Genomic DNA, 24,512 nt, shown 5'->3' on the forward strand with positions numbered 1-24,512 from the left:
GAGGAGGATGATGGCATACTGGGCTGTGCATGAGATATTAAACATTTCAGTGTATCTTCAGTTAACTGAGCTCCTTTGCATGTTCTATGTTTGACCACAGATATGAGAACACATCTCACCAAATTAATCTTTTTCAAGTACTGATAAAACACCTGATAGTGTCAATCATTCTTGAAAAGAGAAATTTTATTCAACATGCTTAAAGAAAAATGCCTCTGGTTTGCCTGTTTCTGAATATAAGTGGTTTTGAGCCCTTCCTGAGGAACTCATTCCCCATGAAGTGTCTGCACCGGCTCAATATGATTTAGATCTTTATGAGAGTATTAGACTTACTGGGAATATCTCTGAGACAATTAGAGGACTGATACTACAGAGTTATGCCAGATGCAGTGATGTGCAGAGTGGTATCAACTTGCTCCCAAAGGGAAATTTGAGCTTCTCTGTCCCTTAACAGATGTTGAGCATGATCTAGTTTTGTGCTGGTGTAAACAAGAAGACTTTGGCTGCTATTATTTGGTCAGGCTCATCACACTTCCCCACATAGAGAGTGTTCACAAAAACTGGATGAAAACATCCAGTTCAGTCTAAAGCAATTCAGTCTACAGTGCTTTAAAAATGAGTCTTCATCCAGCTAGTTGCAATAGGAAGAGGTATTTGGGGACAAATTAAACCTTGCTGCAGTCCTACAGATGCTCTTGGGGACTGCATTTGTATCAGTAATGGCTCCCAGGGAATGAATGCAAGCAAGCAGTAGCACAGGACTTGCTCCAGCACCAAAATCAGACCTATACTGCCCCATCCTGCCGCTGGGACATAAAAGCTCAGCTGACAAAACCCCACATCTATTAGGTAACTCCTCCTCTGCTGCAATCAAGGTCCTTTGCAAACAGTAAGAAAATAAGTGGTGAAATATGTTTGTAAGTTGTAATAACTCTTAACTGTGAATTTTAGGATCTGGTCCGTTGCTAAGTTGGTCAGTGCTACTGATGTCCAAGAGGAGAAATTTCAATGGGAATATGGCTGAGAAGGGGGATACAGTTGACCCCATAGCCATGGCACAGCTCCATCAGAAATATGTTCCAATTGGGGTCACCTGTACTCTTTGACTTCTTGTAATACCTTCAGTGTCATTTGGAATGTTTAATAATGGAATCTGACCTCAGCACAGGACAGGTAAATGCAAATGATGCCTGTCTAGTTATCAGGGTATTCAAGTGGAATGTTTTTCACAAACATACTGAAAAAAGGTTTAAAATATCTGAGATTTAACAGCATTGAGTTCAATAAAGACTCTCTAAACAGAGTGTAAGCAGAGTGAAAAATCAGACTGTTGTTGAGAAAATCAGAATGTTCTTTGCAAGTATTCCCTAAAAAAAGGTCACTTAATATAACTTAATGCGGTTTTTAAAATTTGCCTAAGTTCAATTTTATAATTTAATGATAGATTTTTTTTAAAAGTTCATTTGAAATCTCCTAACATTGAAATGGGTGGCACAAAACTCATCTTACAGCATTAATGGTCTTTGATTTTAATTTATTAGAGAAGATGTTTTTGTTTGTTTAGGTGGATATAACCCAAAATCCTGTATTTTTCATTTTGTTCAGAGAACTAAAATATCTTCATATTGCTATTCATTTTACCAAAGTTCATATATTCAATATACTCAAGTTGCTTATACTAACATTTTGATATATAACAAATCTGTTAAATTAGTCTGTGTAGACAGGATAGAAGCTACATTTCCATGCCAAAACCATGATTTTTACTGTGTTTGCAGTCTCGTCAATCCAAACTGACAGCCTCATAGTTTGCAACAGCAGCATCTGACTACTTGTTGAGCCCCTTTTATCTGATTTGTTGATTAACTGCTTAAGTACCTGCAAGCCAGTTATGTCAAATTTGTTTGGTCCCTTAACTCTGCTGAATAATCTCTCATATTGGTCCTGAGTGCCATGGAGTGGCAGTACTTGCATAAAGTAGGTGAATTATAAGAGGAGAGATGGAAAGACTCAGAATTCCTTTGCATTTACATTTAATTTAATAGTTTAACTGTAAGAGCTGAACACCACAATGCCTGGATTCCATTCAGGGTTCATTTCAAATGTCAAGTACACCACACTTGGGTGCTGTCTCTTCTAATCTCTCATCATCTCTTTTGTGTACAGACTTGTGCAGCAACCAATCCCCTTCTTGAAGACAGCATGTCTAAAAGCAATAAGTAGAATACCCCCACCAGCTGGTATTTGACAGGGAATGATTTATGATTTTTTTGGTAGGGTTGTTGCTCTCTTTTTCAACACCACTTGCTTGTTCAAAGAGATTGCTTTTTGTGTTAACTGTTTTGGCTCAGAGAACCTTTCATAAATTCTTACTATATTTTTAATTTGTTTTGACTTTTCTCCTCTTCTTCTTTTTTCATAAGTCTTCTTCAGATACCCCACACAGTACCAGCTTCAGAATCAAGAGGGAATTTATGGTGGAAACATATACATCCCTGTGAAAATTGCTTTAAATCAGCAGTCATTTTTCAGGCAGTCTCTTCAGATCGCTTTCCCTGGTTTTCTAGTCATAATGTAACATTTTCCCTGTACCAATCAGCTACTAAATTGTCTATGCTGCATCATATTCATTACACCTTTTATGGAGAGAAGATGGCAATGAACTAACTAGCTATGGTGTGTTGGATCCTCGTTTACCCGCATTCCATTTTGTAGGAGTATTTGTGCAATTTATTAAGTCCAGATTCCCCCTCTTTCCAATGCATATGGACAGGAAGAAAGTGAGAAAATGTTAGCTGTGAGGAAGGTGTTCCTTCAGTCAACCCTTCTGTCACATACTGCTGTCTTGTCTGGATCAGTGGCTGTCAGTTCAAACCACAGTGGCTGAAATAAATTCAAGAGCTGGTTTCACCTTTTGGCTGCGATCATTCCATTGTGTTAGTATCTGACATGCCCCATCATTATCAGAAATGGGTATCCTGCCCTAGCATAGCAATACAATTTATGATCTAGTAGCACTCCTTCAGCCAGTGCTCCTTCCATCTCGTGGAAGCAGACAAGGTGAATTGGCTGGTACCTGACAAATGTCCTTTCCTTGGTTTCCTTCTTAGTACTTTGAAGCTGTATTGGTTTCATCAAGGAGACAAAGCACGAAAATCTTCACACAGATCTAAAAGTAATCTTAAGGCAGGTACATTAACTCATTTTTCTCAAGGAATTTCCCATCTGGTTTTATTGAAGGTCTCTGTGTCCGACCTTTCCTTTTTACTCAGCAGGAGTGGGGAGTTTGTGCCGTTCTTATCGGAATGTGAAGAGAGGCTTCTGCGCTCCAATGCTGGTAGTCCACATACCCATTTCTTAGAATCAAAAGGATTTCCCTGTCTTAATTTTTTGTGTCATGTCTCTGTACAATCTAGACCTCACACAGCCTCATCCCTCCTGCATTTTCCACTTGACTTCTTTCAATCATATTTTTTTATTTATAGCAATGTCCTGACTGACTGATGCTTTAAAGTTACAGCTGACCCTTTAATGTCAACTGAGTAAGTTACCAGGGAAGCAGTGACTACTTCAGCTGTGGTGATGATGTTGTTTTCAAACTTTCTTCAACTAATGAGCGGTTATAAGTAGTAATAAAGATGTTTGTTGGGGCCACATGTCCCTTGGAAACACTCAGCCCATGCTAATTACGGTGGGTTGGTGAAGAGGTCTGGGCTCATAAGTAAGTGTGTGGGAGGGGGCATAGAACAGTAATGGTGAGAGGTATTGAAAATAGTTGCAGGAAATGTTAATTATACAGCTGGTTCACATAAGCTTCCTCCTCCCATTAAAAGCAAAGCTCATTTTGAAGACATTTATAAAATCTGTGCTTTAGGAATCAAGCTCCCTTATGTCTCTGTAACTGGTAATACCCAGATATATGAAACTGCAATGGGATCAACAAAGAACTCATCTGTGCAAGGTTGTTTTAGTCTCAATTAAAGCTGGAAGTAAAATTTTGCGTGACTGTGCTTCCACATTAGGGCCATCACACAGCTTTGCTCTGTGGATTTAATTCAGATTCTGCAGAGGAGATATTTCTGCTGACTTCCATGACCTTTGGACCAAGTCTGCCTCTGGTTTGTTCCTGAAGAGCCACATCCTGTCTGACAGACAGACAGTACACTTCCTCAGGGAACTGTGCACCTGTAGGACCTGGTTCTGCAGTTGTCACAGTGTGAGTGACAGAGCAAAGCTAGTTACTTGTGGATGTTTACATGGCTATTAAATTCTCTTAAGTTTCAATGAAAAGTTACAGTGAAGGGAAGGTATACAATAAAAATAAGATGATGAGAGAGATGTGCAATTCACTAATTCTTGACTTATAACTAAACAGTATATATATATGTATATATATATATATATATATTTGTGTTTTTCATATTGCTAAGAGATTGCCTGATATTTACTATTCAAAGAAGCATAACACTGTAGGATAAAAGCTGGCTATTTTCTGCTTTGTTCCTTAGCCAAACTCCAGAGCCAAAAAGCTTTTAAGATGTAGATAAATCTGACAAATACTTAACCTGGAACTTGTGCTTATGTGTGCTTCATAGTCACAAAAGTGTGAAATCCCTAGTGGCAGTTAATGCTCTGAGAATGATGTCTGTAGGAGAAAGAGTGTACTTGCCTGTTAGTATGTCTGCAACACTGCAGATAACTGGAAGAAATTAATAAATAGAGATTAAATTTTCATGCAGACACTGGGAGAAAATGTCCTTTTGATCCAAACTAGAATCTGGACAATTTGAGATACAAGAGTGAGTTAGAAAAAAGAACTTTTGAAATATGTAATTCTTGATGTCACCCATGTTTACCCAGTTGATAATTTTTCTTTTGTGTGTTTCACTTATTTTGAAGATTTCATAGCAAGTAGTGTTCCCCAAGGTTTAAGAAGCATTCATTCACTGCCAAAAATGGTATATGAAATTATACCCTTCAGAGAAATAGGTTTTTCCCTGATAAAATGCAAATAACACATTTTAAAAAGCATCATATATAGAAAGTGTGCTGCAGGAAATTGAAGTGTATGGAATGTCCCCACCTATCTTCTCTAAGGACTTCTTCAGCACTTGTTTATTAGAAACCTCCTGTCAATAGAAGATGTCTGACCATTGTCACATACTGAAGAGCATTTTATTTCCAAAGTTAGAAATTGTTTGATAGACCATGTTAAGTGTTGATCAGCCTCTGGTCATCCAGCTTCAGTGAAACTTGTGAGATGATTAATTGTTTTTCTTCAGGGCAGCTAAATTGCAAAAGCTTCTGCAAAACTGATTTCTGTAACTGAGAAGGAGTTCCGAGTCAGCTAATGCGTCTCGATGGTATTGAGGATGAATGTTGATGGAAAATATACTCATTTGTTCATAAAAATAACATTCTAGCAAAATATTGATGTGCTGTAATCTCTTTGAATGTACAAGAAGTGATGTAACTCAGTGTGCTCAGTAACCGTGTATCAATTGCAGAAATCAGTAAATCAATTGTTTAGACCCACTTTTACCCAGATGCATAATTTTGTGTGTCATACAGGTGGAAGATTTTAAAAGGGAGTCTATCATCCTTACACTTCAGTAGTTAAACAGTTTTAAGTACAAGCATGTGCTGACCACCAGCACGCAAGGAGATTATATGTAGAAGAATACCTTTTGATGTTATTATATTTAGCTTGAGTTGGTTGTATGTTTGTCATGCTATTCCAGTGTGTTTGCATAACCAATAAGGACACCAGAGTTGACTATTTATGTTTATTGAATAATTCATATCAAGTAAACACTTTTGGAAGTCTGACCACAGAAAGTAAAAGCATTCCTTTGAGAGAAGTCAGAAATCCTCACTGGAAAGGATTTCTTCTTGCTTTATTAAATGTCTGAGGAGAAGGCGTGATTTCAAGGGGCATGACTGAAGTGTGGACACACCAGGGTGGGAGTTCTAGTGTGGGCTGTACACAGTCAGGGGGATCACTGCTGTGCTTGAGATGTTCAGGGATGTATTAACCGTTTGCACTCTGTAGCATCTTAGGTGAAAAGGGTTTTCCTGTGCCAGTTCCAAGTCAGACCATCAAGTCATTCATTTCTTTTGTTCCAGTTGAAACTGTTCCTGTCTCTCTATAGTGCTTACTGTCTGGACAGATTGTAGTGTACAAGGACTCAGGTGTCCAGAATGTAATCATTTAGAACTGAAAAACTGCTCTATTTAATTGTGAAACAATTGGCATATGTTTTTTCTCCCTCACTATTTACTGATTTCACTGATGTGAGAGGAAACCATATAATTATTCTATTTCAGTAGCATCAGAACAGAAATTTATGAGCCTGTTTCAGTCATTTAGGAACACACAGTTGGATTATTCTGGGATTCCTGAGAAAATAAGCTCTCTTCCTAAAGTGGGGGAATTGAAGATTCTCAGCCTGTTCCATTCATATGGGTCCTTTAGTTCCTTTGCTTTAAGTGTGTGACAAAGCCATTAGCTTGGATGGGGACATTAACACACTGAAAGGTAGGTGCAGAGGTCAGCAACAGGAAGCCAAAAATGAGTGAACGGAATGTTTTGGTGATCTGGCAATTTACTTCACCAAATGCAAGTGCTACACAATTATTTTCTCATTCCTTTTTTTCACTCTCCAATGCTGAGCTCTTTCCTGGGTGCTGACGCTTTTCTTCTACCCTGTCTCTGCTAACATCTTCTACTAAATCAAGCAACAAGCTGCCTTTGTGACAGGTGAATGACACCTGATGGCCTGTGTCATCTGAGCTGTCAGAATTCCAGTGCCATTTTCCAGGATGCTGGTGTTTCTCACTGTATTCTACCTCATAATTCCAGCCTCTTTTGCTAGGATGCTGGTGCTTGTACATTGGATACCTTTTGCCTGGATGTTTTTTTTTTGATAACTCATTCATGTAGGTTAGCTGTGCCCTAGGGCTGTTAGCAAACTGATCCAACTGTGACTTTCTGCCAGGAGGCTGTTGTTTTTTCAGCTCCAGATAGACATCAAGGTCATCTTCCATCTCTCTTTTTCCTGGATGCTGCCTCTTCTGAATGTCTCCATAAGATGTCTCTTCCTCAATAGCTCTTTTTCCAGGATGCTGTCTCTTCTTCAGGTTACTTACATACTTTTTCCCAGGATGTTGTCTTTTGGAAAGCCATTGTAGCAGAGGGGCATTTGATTCTGACCAAGGAAAAGAATAACATTAACAAGATAATCCTCCCTAAGGAAGTTGTTATAGGAATCTGTGGAGCAGGATCATAATCTGTTGTTCTTTGAAAGCCAACTCAATATTTCCAGCTACCAGTCATAACACTATTAGTATCTCTTACTCATTCTTAAGCTCTTTTTAACATTTCAGGTCTTGGATCGACACAACCAATTCTCAGCATTGATGTGAAGAGGGATGATGGCTTTTCCTCTGGGCACTTGGGGCCAACTCATCTTCCACTCTGGAAGGGCCCTGTGCTCCTGTGCACCTCTGTATTGTTTCTTGCAATCCCTGAGTCTAATCTTCCACTGCTGTGACTACTGGTAGCAGAGCATTTACAAGGTGGGAGGTGCATACGCTGGAGCACCCTCAAGCATTCCCAGCCACAGAAAAAGCCTGCCTCTGTAGGGGGGTAGGAACCAGTGGATTAAGGCAGTAGGTGAATGGTAGCACCCCCACTTCGAATTTACATTAGGTACAGAGTCCACAAGTGCAGAACGTCCTTCATGGGTCCTCTTCCCTAGGGAAGTACCTGCCAGACAAGCAGGTTTTCTGTGACAGGCTTCTACCCTTTTATTATGCAGCAGCTGCTTAGTGATAGTACAGCCTTTCCTGAGCAAAGAGATCTTAGAGAAGAAAGCATCTGTGAAAAACTGTCAGTCAGTGTATTGCAGCAGCCCTCTTATCCTTCCCCTCCCCTTAATTCCAGAGCTAAGTATGGACATTAGAACCTGGAAATCATACCTTGGATCTAGTGATCTCAGCCAAGTGCTATCACATCACCAAATGGGTGTCCCCAGTGAGATATATACCTTTATTAATATCGTCTTCCTTTTCTGCTTTCTTGAGGACAGACTGAAGAATGAGGCTTTCAGGTCTCTGAAGGATGTCATCCAGGGGACTTTTTACCATGTTTTCCCTTTCCTCTGGAAGGAGATGTCCCCCGTTGAAGCAAACACCACACAAGGTCAAGCAGAGGAGTAGCAGGGGCAGCTGGATAGATGGCATTGTGGGACAGGATTCCTGCAACTTCCATTGGACAGAGAACAACAGGGAAGGAGGATCAAGCTAGCAATAACAGCAATTTTTCCAGACACTGAAAAATAAATATGGCCCTGCTGCAGATCTCTTAGGGTCTTTCCTCATTTCGGTTACTAACCTCTCGGTTTATTTTTTATCCTCCAAAGCATCTAAATTCTTCATAATTAAAGCCAGGTAGTTGATAATTTTTCTGGCAGAATAAATATGATATGAACTGCCTGAAGCACAGGTGATTCTGAAAACCAGTGATTTTACTCTGCCTTCTGCCAAGGGGCAAACGTAATTTCCCCCTTGAACTCTGTATGCACAAGGTTCAGGCATCTATGCTTGCTATTCCCACGAGGCAATTCCCTTTGCTAAGGGTTCATTTTAAAATACTGAGATTAGCAGCACCTCCATTCCACCTTTAGTTAAAGCCAAACCTAAATAACCCACTAGTTTTTTAATAACCCTATCTTTTTCTATACATTTAAAGTAGCCACGTGCCTGGGTATTTGTCAGGCTAAGATGTCAGTTATGCTCTGTGAGGCAGGGAGATTTCTTGGATGGAAAGAAATGAGAGAAGTACCTTATATTCTTTTCAGAGGCATAATAATAATAATTGTATCCTCTATTACCTCTTGCCCAGATACCAAGTGTTTTTCTATTTCTTCTAGCTAGCACTGAATTCCTAACACACTTAGGGATTAATTTTACAGTAAGCAGAGTTGCTTCAGTAGAATGGAATACATCTTTAATACTACTATAGCAGTCATTTAGCTTAATTATATCTTCAGAATATAAAAGAAATGCACAATTTCATGAAGTCCTACAAATTTTCCAAAGAGAAAATAAGTTCATTACCTTTGTTTTTGGCAGGTTTTTATCAGTTCTGATGAAATCCTTGAGCAATAGACCTAAGAACATCATATAGGCAATTTGACTCAGAGCAGTCTTTAGACAGAAAGGTAGAATCTGATGAAAATGAAATTATTTGATAAATTACCTGATTTGTAGTTTCAGATTTTTGCTTGATGCATCATCTGCCAAGTGCTTTAAAGCTGTTCGTGCACCTGAGCTTCAGAGTTGTCCTTTTGCTGCTGCAGGCACACGGAGTGTCCAAGAGAAGCGCTGCCGTGTGCTCTCTGCATGGCTCACGTCTCTGTACTTATACGGTTCTGCCTCTGGACCCTTTATGCAAACAGCTCTGAGGTAAATTAGGGGATATGATGTGTTCTTTTTTTTTTTTTTTTTTAACTGCTCTCAGAGAGCTGCATTTTGAATGCATTTTAAGATTCACACAGTTATCTGCTGGCCCCAATATATTCATGCTCAACTCCCAGAAATAGTTATTTTCCCATTCTCTAAAGAGATTATGTTGAATTTTATGTAACTCAGCATGAGGAAAAGGAGGTTTCCTTTGCTTAACAAAACTAAGATTGTTTGTCCTCTGTTAAGCAAGTGTTTTGGAGCAAAAGCAGAGAGGTAGGTAATTAATTAGGTTAGGGGGGAAAGACAATGGCAAAAATGTAATGGATTCTATTTAAATAAGTTTATACCATGGCTTCTTATTCTGAATGACACTATACAGTTTCTGGCTCACAATTCCATATTTTTTTGGCATAGCTTTTAACAAAGAGTATTTTAGAATATGCGGTGCATAGCATTAAATATTAGAATATGTTTATGTTGCTGCTATGTGTTTCAAAAAGCATTATATGATTGTAACTGGAAATACAACTCCCTGCCTTTAATTCATCTGTCTACTTAAGATACTTCTGATACAGGGGCACAACTGCTTCACATTCCCTAGGTGTTGTAACTCCTTAAGGTCTCTCAGGTACGACACCTGAGTTTAAACAATTACTATATTGCCCTACAAATGAAAGTGAGCATTGATGAAACTGACTTGTTTCATTCTCATTAAAATCTCTTCTTGACACTTTTGAGCTTGCCTTTAGAGAGTGTGGGTGAAGTCCTGTATTAAAAATACATTCCCTTGCAAAGCTTCTCAGCAGGTGCAAAATTATATTCACAGTGCAATACCCAGGACTTCCAGTCTGGCCAGCTTTGCCTCTTTGCTCAGATTTATTTTATCTTATTTTGGACTTGTTCAGTAGAGTTTTAATGCTTTGTTTGAAGGAAGAAAGTTAAAATTAAGCACCTCAACGAGTTGGGGATTTTTAATGAAAAATGTCCTTTTCCTATTTCACAGCTGGAAAACTGTCTGTTTTTAATACGATATACTTCCTTTTAGAGTTCTGTTTTGCTTTTTTCCAGATACATTTTTTTTCAGTTTTATTTTCCCCACAGGTGATTTTTCTATTTAAAAGATTTCTGGAGTTTTATTTTATAAGTGTAAATGTGCTTTCCTCCCCTTTACTACATGATTACTCATGGCACTGAGATGAATTCATGGGTAGGAGGGAGAGTTTGTTTTCTCAAACTCCAGAGTGTTCCAAGCTATACCTTTTTTGTCTTGTCACAAGTGCATTGACACCCCAGACTTGCCCAGAACTTGTGTCAGCAGAGGGTTTGGCTCCCAGTCCACATCTAAGTCTGTGGTAAGTTCTAGAATTGCACAGAGGTATTGAACTACCACATTTCACACCTAAATACAGCATTTCAGCACCACTGTGATCCTCAACCCCTTTGTCCAACAGCTGTATTTTCTTATGTGTGCATCAAGTCCCTTGATCTTTTTTATCAGCTCTGTTGAGGAAGTTCCTGATTTTTCTTTTAAACATTCTCAAGGGAATCTCAGCTTCTCAAGGGGCTTCTAAATGAAGAAACTTGGAGGCAGACAACTCCCTGAAGCCAGAGTCAGACCCATACATGTGATCTCTGAGGACTGAGGTCTGTGTTGCTCCCCTCTCCAGCCTGCATGTTGTTTGTGTTGCTGACTGCAGTCACTAACCACACATTCCCAGGAGCCTGGTGCCTCCGCTTGTTTCTGCCATTTCAGTGTTGGTGTTCATAGGAATGGGGCCTTAGCGTTTGGCCGGTCACTGGGCACACAGTTGGTCCCTAAATAGATCTCATAAGTGAATAATGAAAAAATCTGCTGCTAACCTTAGTCTCATCTCTGTTTTAAAGAATATAGACACTCATTTTGTGCAGTTAGTCAGCCATTAGTGCAGTTATACTCACATTGTGAAGTCAGGCAGAAAGTTCTCCTTGGCAGATTTTTTAATTTTTACATCTTACTTTGACTGCCTTGCTCTTGTCACTGTTGCAGATAAGTAACTAAAGTACATTGCTCATTTTTAGTGTGGCCATCCCTCCAGGAATCCTGAAATATAGAAGTTGTTATGGGAACTACTTTTTTTACCTATAGGAATAAAAACTACACTTGTTCGGAATTAGTGGCTCACTGCATTTGTTACCAGTTTCACTAGGCGATGCTGAATTTTAAGTGGTTTGCCCTTTGTCACAGAGCCATAGTTTGAGTTAGGAAGTGAGACCAGAATCTGGTCACTTAGCATTTGTTTATTCCAAACAGGTTTGGTTTCTGGTAGAACCTCACAAGACACACATCTTTCTCATTTAAAGGGTTACGTATATGACATTACTTCTGTGTGGAAGAATGAGAGAAATACCTCCATTGACTACTTAAGGTATCCCAACTGTACACTGTCACTAGGGCTGTAGTTTCAATAGTCTCATCTCTTTAAATAACTTTATCCTCTTGGATATTTCCTGAATTGTATTTCTTGCAATGACTACAAATCTAAGCTGTTCTGTCTGAACCTCCTCTTGTTAACAGTGCTGTGAATTAGGGATGACTTATTTGCTAACAGAAATGAGAGGCAAATCAGCTCTTTTGTTTTCTCTGGAAAATGTAAAAAACAGTTTGTTTATGTCACTCCTCCCAGTTTATTCCTTGATTGAGCTACTCAGGCAGAAAATTAGGAAGATGGATATTAGTAACGGGTGAACAACTCTCTCTTTCCATGTGATCTTCTTAACATGATCCTTCCTGTGTAAGAACAGGTAACTAGTTTGCCCTGGAGGAGGATGTATTTTTGTGAGAGGTGTAATTCCAGCTTTTCTCCATTTTTTAATGACATCAGAGTGCCAGAGTGTGTACAGCCACAAAGGTCTTTAGATAGTTTAATATTAGACCCATAGTACAGTTTTACAAGGGAAGCAAGCCTTCAGGAGAAAAAACCTTTCTTAGACCTGAGGCAATGCATTCATATCTGAAAGTTTGTCTCTCCTCTTAGGACTGAAAAAGGACTTGTGATCCCACAAAACTGTCAGCTTTTCATGGCAATAGATGTCACTACAATAGAAGATATTACACCTAATCTACAAACATTGTATTAAATATTAATCATTACTGGAGGCGGGGTTCCAAGCAACTTCTATCTGCTAGTCCCCAAAATTCATTTGCTAAGTAAATGAATGGACCTAGACAGTACTGAGTGGATGTAATGACACATGGAGTTTTTTGAAATGCAGCCTACTGTGGTCATGACCAGTGTTAGCAAAAAAAATCCATTTGTGGAGACATACCCAGCCAGGTGGACTTCACTGTGGGCAGCAGAACAGCTTATCACAGCCCAGCTGGTTTTGCTGCAAGTCATCACAAAATCAAAACCCTTGAAGAATAAGAAGGACAGCTTCCCCATTAATTTTCATTAGCTGTGGATATAAAATCTAGGAAGAGAAATTAAGGTAACTCTTTTACCTTATTCTGTTTCTTCCAGCACTGAGCCCCCACCACGGTAGTTCTCATGTTGCTTAGTGCAGGAGTCTGTAGTGGCAAACACTTGTTTGTGTTGTGAGCTCGGGGGCCTTTTGTGGGTGATCTCTATTTAGAGCCAGGTGAAGGAATTGGCCTGGAGTTTTGGTGAAATTATTAGAAGCTCTGCTAGCTGATGCTGAACGGTACTTGAAGCATGACCTAAACATGGTAAGGATGTGTAAAGGATCCCTTTTGAAGGCTGTGAAACCTACAATTGACACCTCCTTCTCAAAAATTCCAGAAATGGCAAAACCTTCTGCTCTGACTGTAAGCCCCAGAGTTTCATAGTTTCGGAAACATAAAAGTGTTGAAGCCTAAGTTTTTGAATTCACTGAAACTAATAGAAAATCCCTCGAGGAAACTTAATATATGGAGAAATTAGGCTTTCTGTTTTAAATAATGAGTAGGATGAATATTAAAGGAGATTGAGAACATTTACTTCTTTGTGAGGAAGCCCTTAATAGAATTACAGAGTAAATTCCACATGGAACACATACATAGCTCCCCTCATCAATTTTAATCCAAAAAGGGAACTATTATATTAGAAAGAAAGGGCAGTATCACACATAGCATTAAAACTGTCGCCAAAAGGTGTATAAATAACATGTTGCTTGTCTCAGCTAAATAGTTTTATTGTTCCATGAGGAAGCAAACCCAAAGCATTATGACATTAATGCCACATATTGGTTTACTGACAGATTTTTCAATATTAAACACCATACTATGGAGCCAAAACTTGACAGACTTAATTGCATACTTAAGAGTCAGACTAACTCACAGTTCGTTCCTTCTGGGATGGTGGCAGAATGGATGGAATTAAAGATATCAGTAGATTCATTGTAGTGGTTCTTTATTTTGTAATTATCTCCACAATGTTTATGCAGGGTCGTTTCTATAGTCTTCTAGTCAAGAGAACCCTGTAATTTGGGAAGAAATTGGCCATCATCGGAAAGAATATTTATGTGCCCTGTTTCTTGTTTCAGGCACAGTCCAGGATCTTTCAAACCAAGTAATGTCACTTAATGAAACAAGCATCACTCTATGCCTCCAAGCACCAAAAAACCTCCAGCTGCCCAGCCTGTTGTTCTTTCACAGCTGCTAATGACAGGACTCAAGCTCTTGTTTACTTCCAACAGGGATTTAGACATCAGATGAAGCAAATTTACAGCTCAGTTCACCTTGCCAAAATACTATGTTTGAACTGGGACAAGTTTCATCATGTAGAAAGAATAGGGGAAAGAATTGGGGAATTTTGATTTGGGATGATATAAAACATTCAGCTTACTTTTCAGAAGCACACTGATTCACACTATCAGGTAAATTGCAAAGTCAGCTGGATGGTTGTAGACAGAAGATCACTACTTCCATAGAAATTAAAGAAGTGACATGGTTATGTGTTTGCTCTGTGTCTCTCCCTTACACTCATTGCTAACACATACTAATTATGACAGTGAGGCCTTAATTGGGAGTGAAGAGGCAGCAATTTGTGAAGTAGAGTTGCTAAGATTTACACTAGATTTAGTGTTTGGCGTCAAGTATTTGAAAGTGCTGGTTTGCATTTTGAAGTCCACAATCCTCAGCTTGCAGACAGTTCACTAGGAGCAATCAGCACAGAGCATATTTAGATAGTCTGCCTGCCAGTCCTGGCTGGTTCAATTGTCAGGTACAAAGCTTCAAAGCTCCTGAAGGCTTGATGTCGCCCTGAAAACTCAGCTTCTGAGCTTGCTGACATAGTTTTCTAAGACTTTCCCAGGACAGTAACTGTAAACATAGATATGTGTACATTCTTTCTGTTACACGTCTTGTGATGGGCATCTCTCATGGCCAGTAAAGTGAGAAAGTGTTATCCTGACCATCCAATCCCTGGCTGTGGTCAGAAACCTATAAATCCTGGGAGAAGAAATAAACTTTCTCTTCCTTTCACCACACCTTGAGCTGTGTCCGTGTGATCTATTGATCTTCAGCGGCAACAGCTTGATACACATGGTGCATGCCCAGTGCTTGGGAATTGGAGAGCACAGGTAAGAAGAGAGTTTAAAAGCAGAATGAAAAGTTCCAGGACTGTCCCTTGTGCCTGACTGTAGAACACTGCAGTCTCAAAATTTAGATATTTCTATAGCAGCTTTTAAAATTATAGCAGTATATATCTTATTGTTGCTTTCAGTTGTTGTAAAAGACAACTTTCATTTGTATAAATTATTCTTTAAAGTGACCTCAAGCCTGGCTTTAAGGATGCAGCACAAATGTGATTTACCCTTGTCTATGTTGATCTGCTAAGAAAGGGAAATGAGCCCATTGCAGGACCACCTCAGCAAGGCAGATGTGTTTGTGCCTATCTATACACAACATCAAAGAACAGCTCTTCTATTGGAGGAGCATCCTGGAATCAGATGTAGAGAGGAATTTTGAAAAGGAATCTGGTTTGACTAACAAAGTTAACTTCTGCTACCAGTAACATAAGCTGATCTGGTTGAAATAGGTAACAGCTCAGGTATTGCTCCTTCTCCTCAGGTGTTCCTCTGTGCCTGTGATGATGAAAGTGTGTTATGCCAGATTTTATTAATTAACTGTTCCTGTGTTTTTTTTCTAGTACCTTTGCTTTTCTGAATAGTTACTAAGTTATTTGGTCTACTCATTTTGTGAGGGCTTAAATTTGCTGACCGTGTTCCTGCAGTAAGATTAGACATTTTATCTTTTCAGCTACTGATTTTAAGAGTCCTGTAGCACAGCAGCAGTGAAGACCAGAATCCTGTTAAGTACTGTGTTGAAGTAAAATCTGAAACTGTCTTCCCAAGAGAGTTAGAATGAAATCTAGGTGTATACGCATATACCTATGTGTGCACCTATACCTATCTACACATCTACACATGCACCTGGAGGTGTATGAAATAATGAAATGAGAGGGTGGAGTAATCATGTCAGTTTGCTGTAAATATGATATTTCAAGAGTTTGGGTAGCTGTAAATTAGCATCAAGCTAATCAGGGCTAGGTTACACTTGATTAGTGAGCTTTACTGCAGTGTTGCAAAAGGATGTGAAAGAAAGAAGACAATCATTTTATCCTGGCATAGATTTCTTCCCTTGTGCAAGAAAAGGGAAGCTTTATAAGAAGGCTGGTCACTTGCCATTATCTGTAGGATGAAGGCATGTGCAAGTTTCACTGTCTGATTCCAGCACAGGCCTTTTATAGGAAGGTATTAGCAAATAGTAATGATGCAATTCACTGTTTCTGGTATTGTCCATTAATCACACTGTGTCTGCAGAGCATGTGGCTAAAGGAATTTTTATTCTTGTCACTTGCAACCATTACTAATGATACCAGTGAAACTGGAAGTTCTTACTTAGAATCCAAGCCTTCACTGTAGCAAAGGTATGTATTTGTGGCACCAGAGGTGTGGCTAGAAGTCAACTGGGAAGTGCTACTGCCTGTACTTGACTAACCAAAGAAGCCACCAGAGATCTGATATGCTGCCATGTGTGCCTTGTGCAGAGCACAGTAGGTTGGGAGTCCTTTCTTTGGTGGGTTGTGTGAATTACCTGGTTAATATGAGGGAAGTTCACAGAGTACTCAGTATAGAACAGCTCCCCTGCCCATCGTGCACAGTCATTTAGATGGAGCTGGATGTGCAACTGAGAGACTTGGAGGGGGAGGAAGATCTCCACAACAAGTTGTTCAAGAAAATTTTCACATTGTACTATGAGCTACATAACAATGACCTTTATTTAATTTTCACCTTTGTAACTTTCAGAGTCGTTGTAATAACGATAGACTCTTCCACGGGGGGAGGTTAATGGGTTTGTTTACAAGCAAACCGAATAAAGTGAGGTATAAAGCAGATATTCAGCTGCCATTTTGGGGGCAGGGATTGTAATTATCAGACAAATACTAGACATTGTTCTTTATGGGACAATAAAGACATGTATGTGATCACTGAGGTATCTGCTGAGACAAGGAGTAGTATTGACTTTTAGAAATGGCTTCTGTGATCTTCTTGTGGATTTCTCTTCGAATCAGTCCAGCTGTCAGACTGTGCATCCCAAGGGAAGCTAAGTGAATGACCATGTAGCACTGGAGTAAAAGTTCCTTGAGTCGTTTAACACCTGCTTCTGCTGAGAAGGCTGTGAGACACAAAGTCTATATTCCTCTCGGGTTTTGCGTCATTCTTTTCCCCTGGGTGTTTTCAGCTGAGCTTGCACATGAACAAAGATACATTTAAAAGTAGCTGGAGAATGGTTTGCAGATGCAGACTACAGCATGTATGTTGTGTTTTATAAGCAGCAAGCTGGGAGACCACATGGTGATTTGGTTAGAAGGGAGTCTAAGAACTGAGCTGATTTTATTTCTGTCTCTTCCATCGAATTGCTCTGTGATTGTCAGTGACTCATTGAGGCAGAAATCCAAATGTAGTTAAAATCAGACTTTTCATAGATTGTAACTGGAATTAGACAGACCCTTAAATATCTGAGTTTTGTGTTCCCAGTCCACAAATAAGCTATAGTGATACAATACAGTAAGTTTTGATGGTTGTGACATGCTTTCAAAGTCACAAATCATGACAAGAAAAGTGAAAATTGTTAATTATAATTAGTTGGGGTTTTTCCTAGGGAGCAAGTAGCCTAGTCACCAAGCCCAATGAGCATGGCATGCAAATTTAAGTAAAGAAAATAGTGGATAGAAAAATCATGTTTAATTGGACTCTGGTGAAGCTTTGGTGTGGTCAGTGGTGACAAGAACAATATCATACATATATTAAAAATCAGCAGTTTCACAGGATTTTTTCTACAAATGGCTTATGCCTTTAATAAACAGTTTTTTCCTCCAGATTTTTTTTTCCTTGTTGAAGCTGCTGTCAGATTTGAAATATTCTATGATGGCACCCAAATGGTGTGATGGAATTCTAGAATGCACTCCTGGAATGGCTGGTCTTCCCTGAATGTGGTACAAGAGAATTGCAGGGTTTGAAATTACTTATAAAGGATGAAAAAAGGACATTAATAAAAGCAATCCTTTTGTTAAATTTCCTCTGTGATGATCTATAGGTAACCTAGAAAATGCTTACAGATCTAGAAACTATAAAAAAGCAACTAGAAAAAGCAAAAAACCCTCTTGGGAGTTGCTTTCAGACCTGCATTTCTGTTAGTGATTCAGAGACCATCATGGAAGTTGCAAAATTAAAGTTTTCATAACATTATATTTTATAGATTTTATGCAAAGATATGACCCGATATTTTGACATTTGAAATAGCTTATCAAGACAAAGAAGCTGACAGACTGTTTTAAAATACTTTCTGATTGATCTTGACAATAATCTGTGATTATTTCTGAGCTTCTGCTGTTGATTTTAAATTAGTGAAGCTTAGGTCTTATTGCTTGGGCAAGTTATGAAAATGCCATGGGCTACTTGATAAGTTGGTAGTGCCCTTGATCACTAACTGTACTTACAAACACATTACCATTGTCATTTGGATAACAAATTATCTCTAAGACAACACCAGGGTAATCTGATTGACCTTTTACAACTACTTGTGCTTTTATTGAAAAATAGTAACTCCATCTTCACTGGAATCACTTTCAGTTCTGCTTGGGGCTGGGTACAGAGCAAAGCAGCTGCGTGGGATGGATGAAGGTATGTACCAGTTTACTTGAAGGTAATCTATTGGTCAACAGAGTCTGTAATGAGGAACTGGAAATCTCTGCTAGATGAATGCTAAGTTAAAGATACTTACATCTGTGAGTCTGTTACATAGTTCAGCTGGAATTGTGCTATATTAATATTTCACATCTCTAGCGGAAACTTGCTTTTATAAGTGATGGTCCAGCTACTCTTTAGCATGGTGCAATGGAAAGACTCTGGAGACTTCAGCCCAGCAAATTGCCCTGTCCTTAGTTCTGAATGCCTTTGTCACCTCTGTGATGGACAGGAGGAGCTCTGATCTATTTAAGCACAAGGTCTTCACACAGTTCTGCAAAGTGAAAAGTTCTGTACATCCCTTATAATTTCTTCATATGAGCACATCACCTCAGGTTCAGGATCTGACAGGTTTTCCAATAGTAAAAACATTTTTTAAGGCTCCTGCATCAAGACTGGCATAATACCGTGTGTAAATTGAGGAACAGAGGTAATATTGCAGAGATCCATTTAAAAGTGTTTACATTACATATTTCTATTTCCTGTCTGCAATGTCAGACAGGTACCTAACTTAGAAAAAAAAAAATGTGTGTGAGACTACCAAGAGAAAGTTAGATTCTCTACTTAAAGTGCTAGAATTCTAGTGTTGATGAAAGATAATATGGATTTTGCCTTCTAAAAGGAAAACTTAGCATCCCTCTACAGGGGCTATAACTTATCAGTTGTTGATACCCTCAAGAGTAGGCTTTACCTTGGTGTTAAATAGGGCATTCCATACAGCATAGATGTAAAATGGCATCAAATCCAAAGAGCAGGGTCTTGCAGGGAGCACTTTCTGGCATGCAGGCTGCCTGGAACTGGCATTAACTCTGTTCCAGCCAGACCCAGTACAGCAGTGTTTACAGAGGAGCTCTGAACTATACATAAAGAGGGCTCTGAGTTAGGCTGTTATTTTCCTGGTTTAGATAAAGAAGCCAGTTTTGCCAGTCAAGACAGGTGCAATGCTCTCACTCTGTAGCAGACTTAAATTGAAAGGTTACTAAGTCCTTTTCAGCCTCAGGAAGATACAGACCATTTAATTACAAGGTTAGTGATCTACAGTAGTAGAGAGTTTAGGGACCTTATGAGGTGAAACAGTATTTGATTACACAGTAGATTATGGTTTATTTGGACTTCTGCTTCAGAATATGAACTACAAGGTGATATAGTTTGGACCTGCCTACTTAATAATTTAGTAGACTACAAGTTCTGCTGGCTACAAGTTTTGTTACCACTAACTTCTGCTGTTCAGAGTTCTCAGCTGCCTGACCAATTGACAACACAAAAAATTAAAACCAATGTAATGGCAGTGACTTTACAGTTAAGTGGTGACATTTTCAAAGGGTCATCTTTCCCATGTAAACACAAAGGAAGCAGCTAGGTTTGCTCAAGTAGTTATTGTCTTGGTCACTTTGGTCCTTTGAAGATCTGACAACATATGGAACAATGGCAGCCTCTAGAACCGGGTACTGTCGTCTTTTTCTGAGAGCAGAAGCAGAGCCCTAGTATAGCATGTGAATCAACTTCAAACCTTGAAACTGTATAGATGTAGAGTAAGTTTGTGATTGTAGCAGAATTTAAGTGCCATCTCCTAGGAAACCAAGTGAAAATATTAAGTTAAATGAATGATATTGCGCCATCTTGATATCACTAAAGGTTGCTAAAAGGTCTTTGCTTATTTAATGTTTATCTACTTCAGAAAATATATTAATGTCTGAGCCAGGTAAGGAAACCTGGTCTGACTGGGTGAGACTGGAGGAAGCAGCTGTGAAGGGGTCTCGGTCCCAGCTCAGGTGGTGCAAGTGTGAATGCCAGAGTGGCTCCTGGATGGTCAGACAGGGAAGTATTCTTAACACTGGTAAGAGGATTGTACCTGCAGGTGCTGCTGTGCTGTTCTGAGGCCAGTGAACCAAAGGGGAGCTATAGCCATCCTATTATCTTTAACTGGTATAAAGTAATATTGTCCTTGTGTTATTGAATTTTCAGCATCCAAATGATGATGGAAATTTTCCAACCAGATGGGCTTTCTCCAGGGTCCTTGCAGATGTTTCTAATTAATGTGACTGTGCCTGAACAACTTTGTCTCAATTCCATGGCAGTTCTCCTGGTGCTCAGGAGTGTAAGAGTTTAGGCTTGGCTTGTTCAAACTTGTTTTTTTCTTATTCCAATAATGTTAACACAAACCCTGTAGCCTGTCTAGCAATGGGAACAGAGCACAAATAACAAACAGTTTGTGTTTTTAAAGAGACTTAAATATCCAACTAAGGAAAAACAATCAATGACAGTTTAGGTGCTTCTGACTGAACAAGATGTCTTTAAATTAAGTCTCACATCTCATATGAGACTTGAAAACAAGAACACTCTGACTTCTTAATTTAACCACTGAAGAGCGAAGAATGAAGTTTGAGTTGTTTGGCCAGGTGACATGCATGCTTCCACCGGGGTTCTTCAGCAGGGGAGCATCTTTCCTTGGGCATCTGTCACAGTGAACAAACTGCCTTTAGGGGAGCAGAAAGACCAGGGAGAAAACTAGAATACTCAACTGGTGACCCTGAAATTAAGTAGCAGTTGGTGATAATTTTCTGATTTTTTTCTTCATTCGAAGAACTCACTAGTTTTAGAATGAATTGGTGGTGCAAAGGTTGCAGCACAGCCACACAGCAGGAGGTACTGTGAGTAGAATTTGGGCAGCTGGTGTTAGACTAGTGTTATCTGTGTCACTGTTAACCATAATCAGATCTAATTGCACATAATCACTGAAAATACATTCTCATTCCTCTTTCTTCCTATCCACACTGCTCCAAATTCTTCTTACATAAATTGTAGGGACTGCTCAGCCCCAGTTCATTTAATTCAGCACACTGATCAGATGGATCAAGAAGGGTCAGAATTTGGCACAGAGCTAGGCATTCCCATGACAAAGACTGAAATGATACTCTGCTTTCATCCTGATGTAATAAGACCTGCTTCTCAGTGCAAGTAATTTTAGGATGGCAACAAATTGTGTTGTTGATCTTTGCTTATTTTGTCAAGGGTGGATGTGATGTTATCTGTGTTTTTAGAAAAAACCTGAATAAATGAAATGTATTAGTATTAGGAATTGAAAGCCTTTTGGACCTGCTACTTATCTGAGTCAGGAAAGGGGAGCTGCCAAGTTGCTCTCATAATTATCAAAAAGTTAGATCTTGTATGGAAATAAGAAGCCAAAGTAATTAAGAGTTCATTTGCAAAGCAAGCAAAGGTAACAAACTTGTTTGATTTCTCACACCTGCTCTCCACATCAGCAATATAATAAAGCAAGGCATAGTTAATGCACTTTTCCCCAAAATTGATACTGCACTCTAGGGAATATGATCAGCTAAGGCTTTGGAGATCACACCACCGTTTGCCCAATTATACCTAATGGCAACACATTGTTCCAGCAAAATGTGTCTATTCTTTGATAGGTTACATTTCCTTTCAGCCTTTTACCTATTGATCCAGTAGTACCTCAAAGAACAAACTTCTTTGTTGGCAAGTCATGTTTATGTGACCAGAAAAATCTTTTATGTTACATTTTTAACATCTGACCAAATCAGTGAGAGGAAAAGCTTCTTGTATGGAACATGACAAATTTTTGTGATTTTTGTAAAACACAGCAATAAACTGAATTTCTGTATGATTTGGGCTATACAGATAATTCATGTTATGTGTTCACTATTTCTTTGTGTACTTTCTTCTTTGATGTCGTAAAGCATCTTAAACTATGTCTGCATTACATAGCAGAGTAAGTGATCGCTTTAATCTTGTACTCCAAGTAAGTATATACTCACTTCATTACAGAAAATTAGATGTTTGCTCAGCAAAGCTGCAGCATCATGAATTGCAAGGCATGTTTACTTTTGTTTTTTCCCTGTGAAAGTGGAAAAGCTTGAAGAAAGCTGGTGAAATTATGTATCCCCGACTTAAAACACTTAAAACATTTTTGTGTCTACTGTGAGTGTTCATGATGACAAATGTAGGCTGATGAGTAAGAGCCAGGTTGGGTTCTGGTTGCTCTCACAAATTATCTCTCCAGTAATTTTTTAAATAGTTATAAACTGCAACAAAAGAAATAGTTTTTTTAAATGCAGAACCATATCATGGTAGCTCACTACCACCATTCAGCACTTTCTAGTTGAATTACTGCTGTGGTCTCCAGACCCTTTGGAGTTTAGCCTTAAAAATTTTCAACCTCATCATTATTGCTGTCCTTCCTTCCTTACAGTATTTCTCTTGAAGTGCTCTCTGTATGCTGGCCTCTTTCTTGTGAGAACCTCCAATTTTGTTCTCATAAAATTTCTTACTAGTAAATTGAGCTGGGGGAGTATACATGGGCTTTGTACTTCCCTTGTGAAGCCTGAAAGTTGTGAGTCTGAGAAATGTAGCTGAGTGCACTGCTCACTGCTTGAATCCATTTTGCCTCCTCCACAGCCTTCATTTTCTGTAGGCATCCTCAGAAAGATGGCAAATCTGGCACTTTTAACTTACAGGAAAACATGAAACCATGTTTTTTTTTTCTCTCCCAGTGTATGAGAACTGGGAGTTTTGCATTCAATGTCACAAAGAGAGAAACTCATGCCACCAAATAATTTCTCCCAAGCTGTCTGAGTATTTGTCTCGGTTTTAGGAGACAGGTGTCTGCTAGGGAGGGCAGGAACCTCCCTTGGAATGAAAAATGTAGACCCCCTCCCTCCGAATTATAATTCTGAAATTAAGGGGCTCTCAGGCAGAGATCTGGGGGTAGGAATAACAGTTCTTTACTAGTATGTATAACAAGGTAAACAAACAACAATAACTACAGCATTAGCAAGAAAACAGAACCAGGGACCCCCGTGACAGCTTTCTGGGCTGAGATGGGAAAGGATGGAGGAAGAGGCTTTGTTTCACAAACCCCCTCGGGTTGGCAGTCAGTGCTGGTGCTCCTGCAGGGCTCTGAGGAACACTCAGCTGGAACAGCAGGGATGAGCTGAGATCCTGGGCCAGTGGCTGAGGTGTATCAGCAGCTCCGCAGCGGTGGCTGGCACTGCCACACGTCCCGGCAGGACAGGGGGTGCGAGGCCACCAACGAAGAGGGAAGAAGGAGAAGAAGCAGCAGCTCTGTCTGGGTGATGGCAAAATTCCCTTCTCCCCACAGCAACAGCTCCATGCCCAAAGTGTCTTTCTCTGAAGCTGAAGAAGCCACCAAACTGTCCCCACCCTCCCCTTTTCCTGCCCCCTTCCCCCCCTGGGCCCGGCCAAACTCTGTGTTTTACAAGCACCCACCAAGTACCCGCAGTTAGGTTTTCCCCGCAACTAATGACTAAAAATTCCACAGGCAAGCCAGAACTAAAATAAGGACACCTAACCCTCAACAGTATTGATCCTCTGTTCTTAAGTAAACCCTATAGTTAATCATAATAATTCTGAAACATCTCATTCAAGTGACTGGATCAATAATGTCTTTGATGGTCTCCTACAGTGTTTTCCTGTCATTCCTTGGGACCTCTCTGTCACCTACTGTTCTTCCAGATCCCAGTGCAATAACCTGCTGCAGTGATGAGAATGCTGTTAGCCCCCACTCACTTAGGACTCAGCCAGGAGGATGTGGATGTGGCCTGGGATGACAGTGTAATCAATGTCCCTGTGAACTCCACACTTTCCCTCACTCTGCGGCTGGGAGATTTCCCCCCAATGTCACAGTAGTCCCACCTAATGCCCATAGGATGATTGTAATGAACCTGCCTTTGAGCAGAAATACAGATAAAGATCCAAGTTCCCCTCCTCATTCAGAAGTTCAGAGTAAACCTATCAGAGAGCAGTGAGTCCAGGGGCTCGCT

The 24,512-nt window shown here is 39.6% G+C and overlaps 1 protein-coding gene across 1 annotated transcript; it reads right to left on the reverse strand.

Moving 5' to 3' along the window:
* Positions 1 to 5,772: 5,772 nt before the first annotated feature.
* TRH (thyrotropin releasing hormone) lies at positions 5,773 to 9,340 on the reverse strand. Its single transcript, XM_023935038.2, has 4 exons — positions 9,263 to 9,340; positions 9,121 to 9,173; positions 8,049 to 8,265; positions 5,773 to 7,208 (listed from the first exon to the last, which is right to left on the reverse strand). Exons 3-4 carry the CDS (start codon positions 8,242 to 8,244, stop codon positions 6,643 to 6,645), a joined length of 762 nt encoding a protein of 253 aa, XP_023790806.1. The 5' UTR covers positions 8,245 to 8,265; positions 9,121 to 9,173; positions 9,263 to 9,340; the 3' UTR covers positions 5,773 to 6,642.
* Positions 9,341 to 24,512: the final 15,172 nt, after the last annotated feature.

The sequence above is a fragment of the Cyanistes caeruleus genome, chromosome 11 (assembly GCF_971803275.1).
Source record: "Cyanistes caeruleus chromosome 11, bCyaCae1.hap1.1, whole genome shotgun sequence".
NCBI classification, from domain to species: Eukaryota; Metazoa; Chordata; class Aves; order Passeriformes; family Paridae; genus Cyanistes; species Cyanistes caeruleus.

Bases quoted from the DNA above. Each gene is read 5' to 3' on its own strand.
- TRH (XM_023935038.2), bottom strand. From the start codon at position 8,244: ATGCCATCTATCCAGCTGCCCCTGCTACTCCTCTGCTTGACCTTGTGT. The intron at 7,209-8,048 runs GTATATATCTCA...TTCCTTGGTCAG, and splicing joins GGAAGACGATATTAATAAAG to AATCAAATGCCCCTCTGCTA.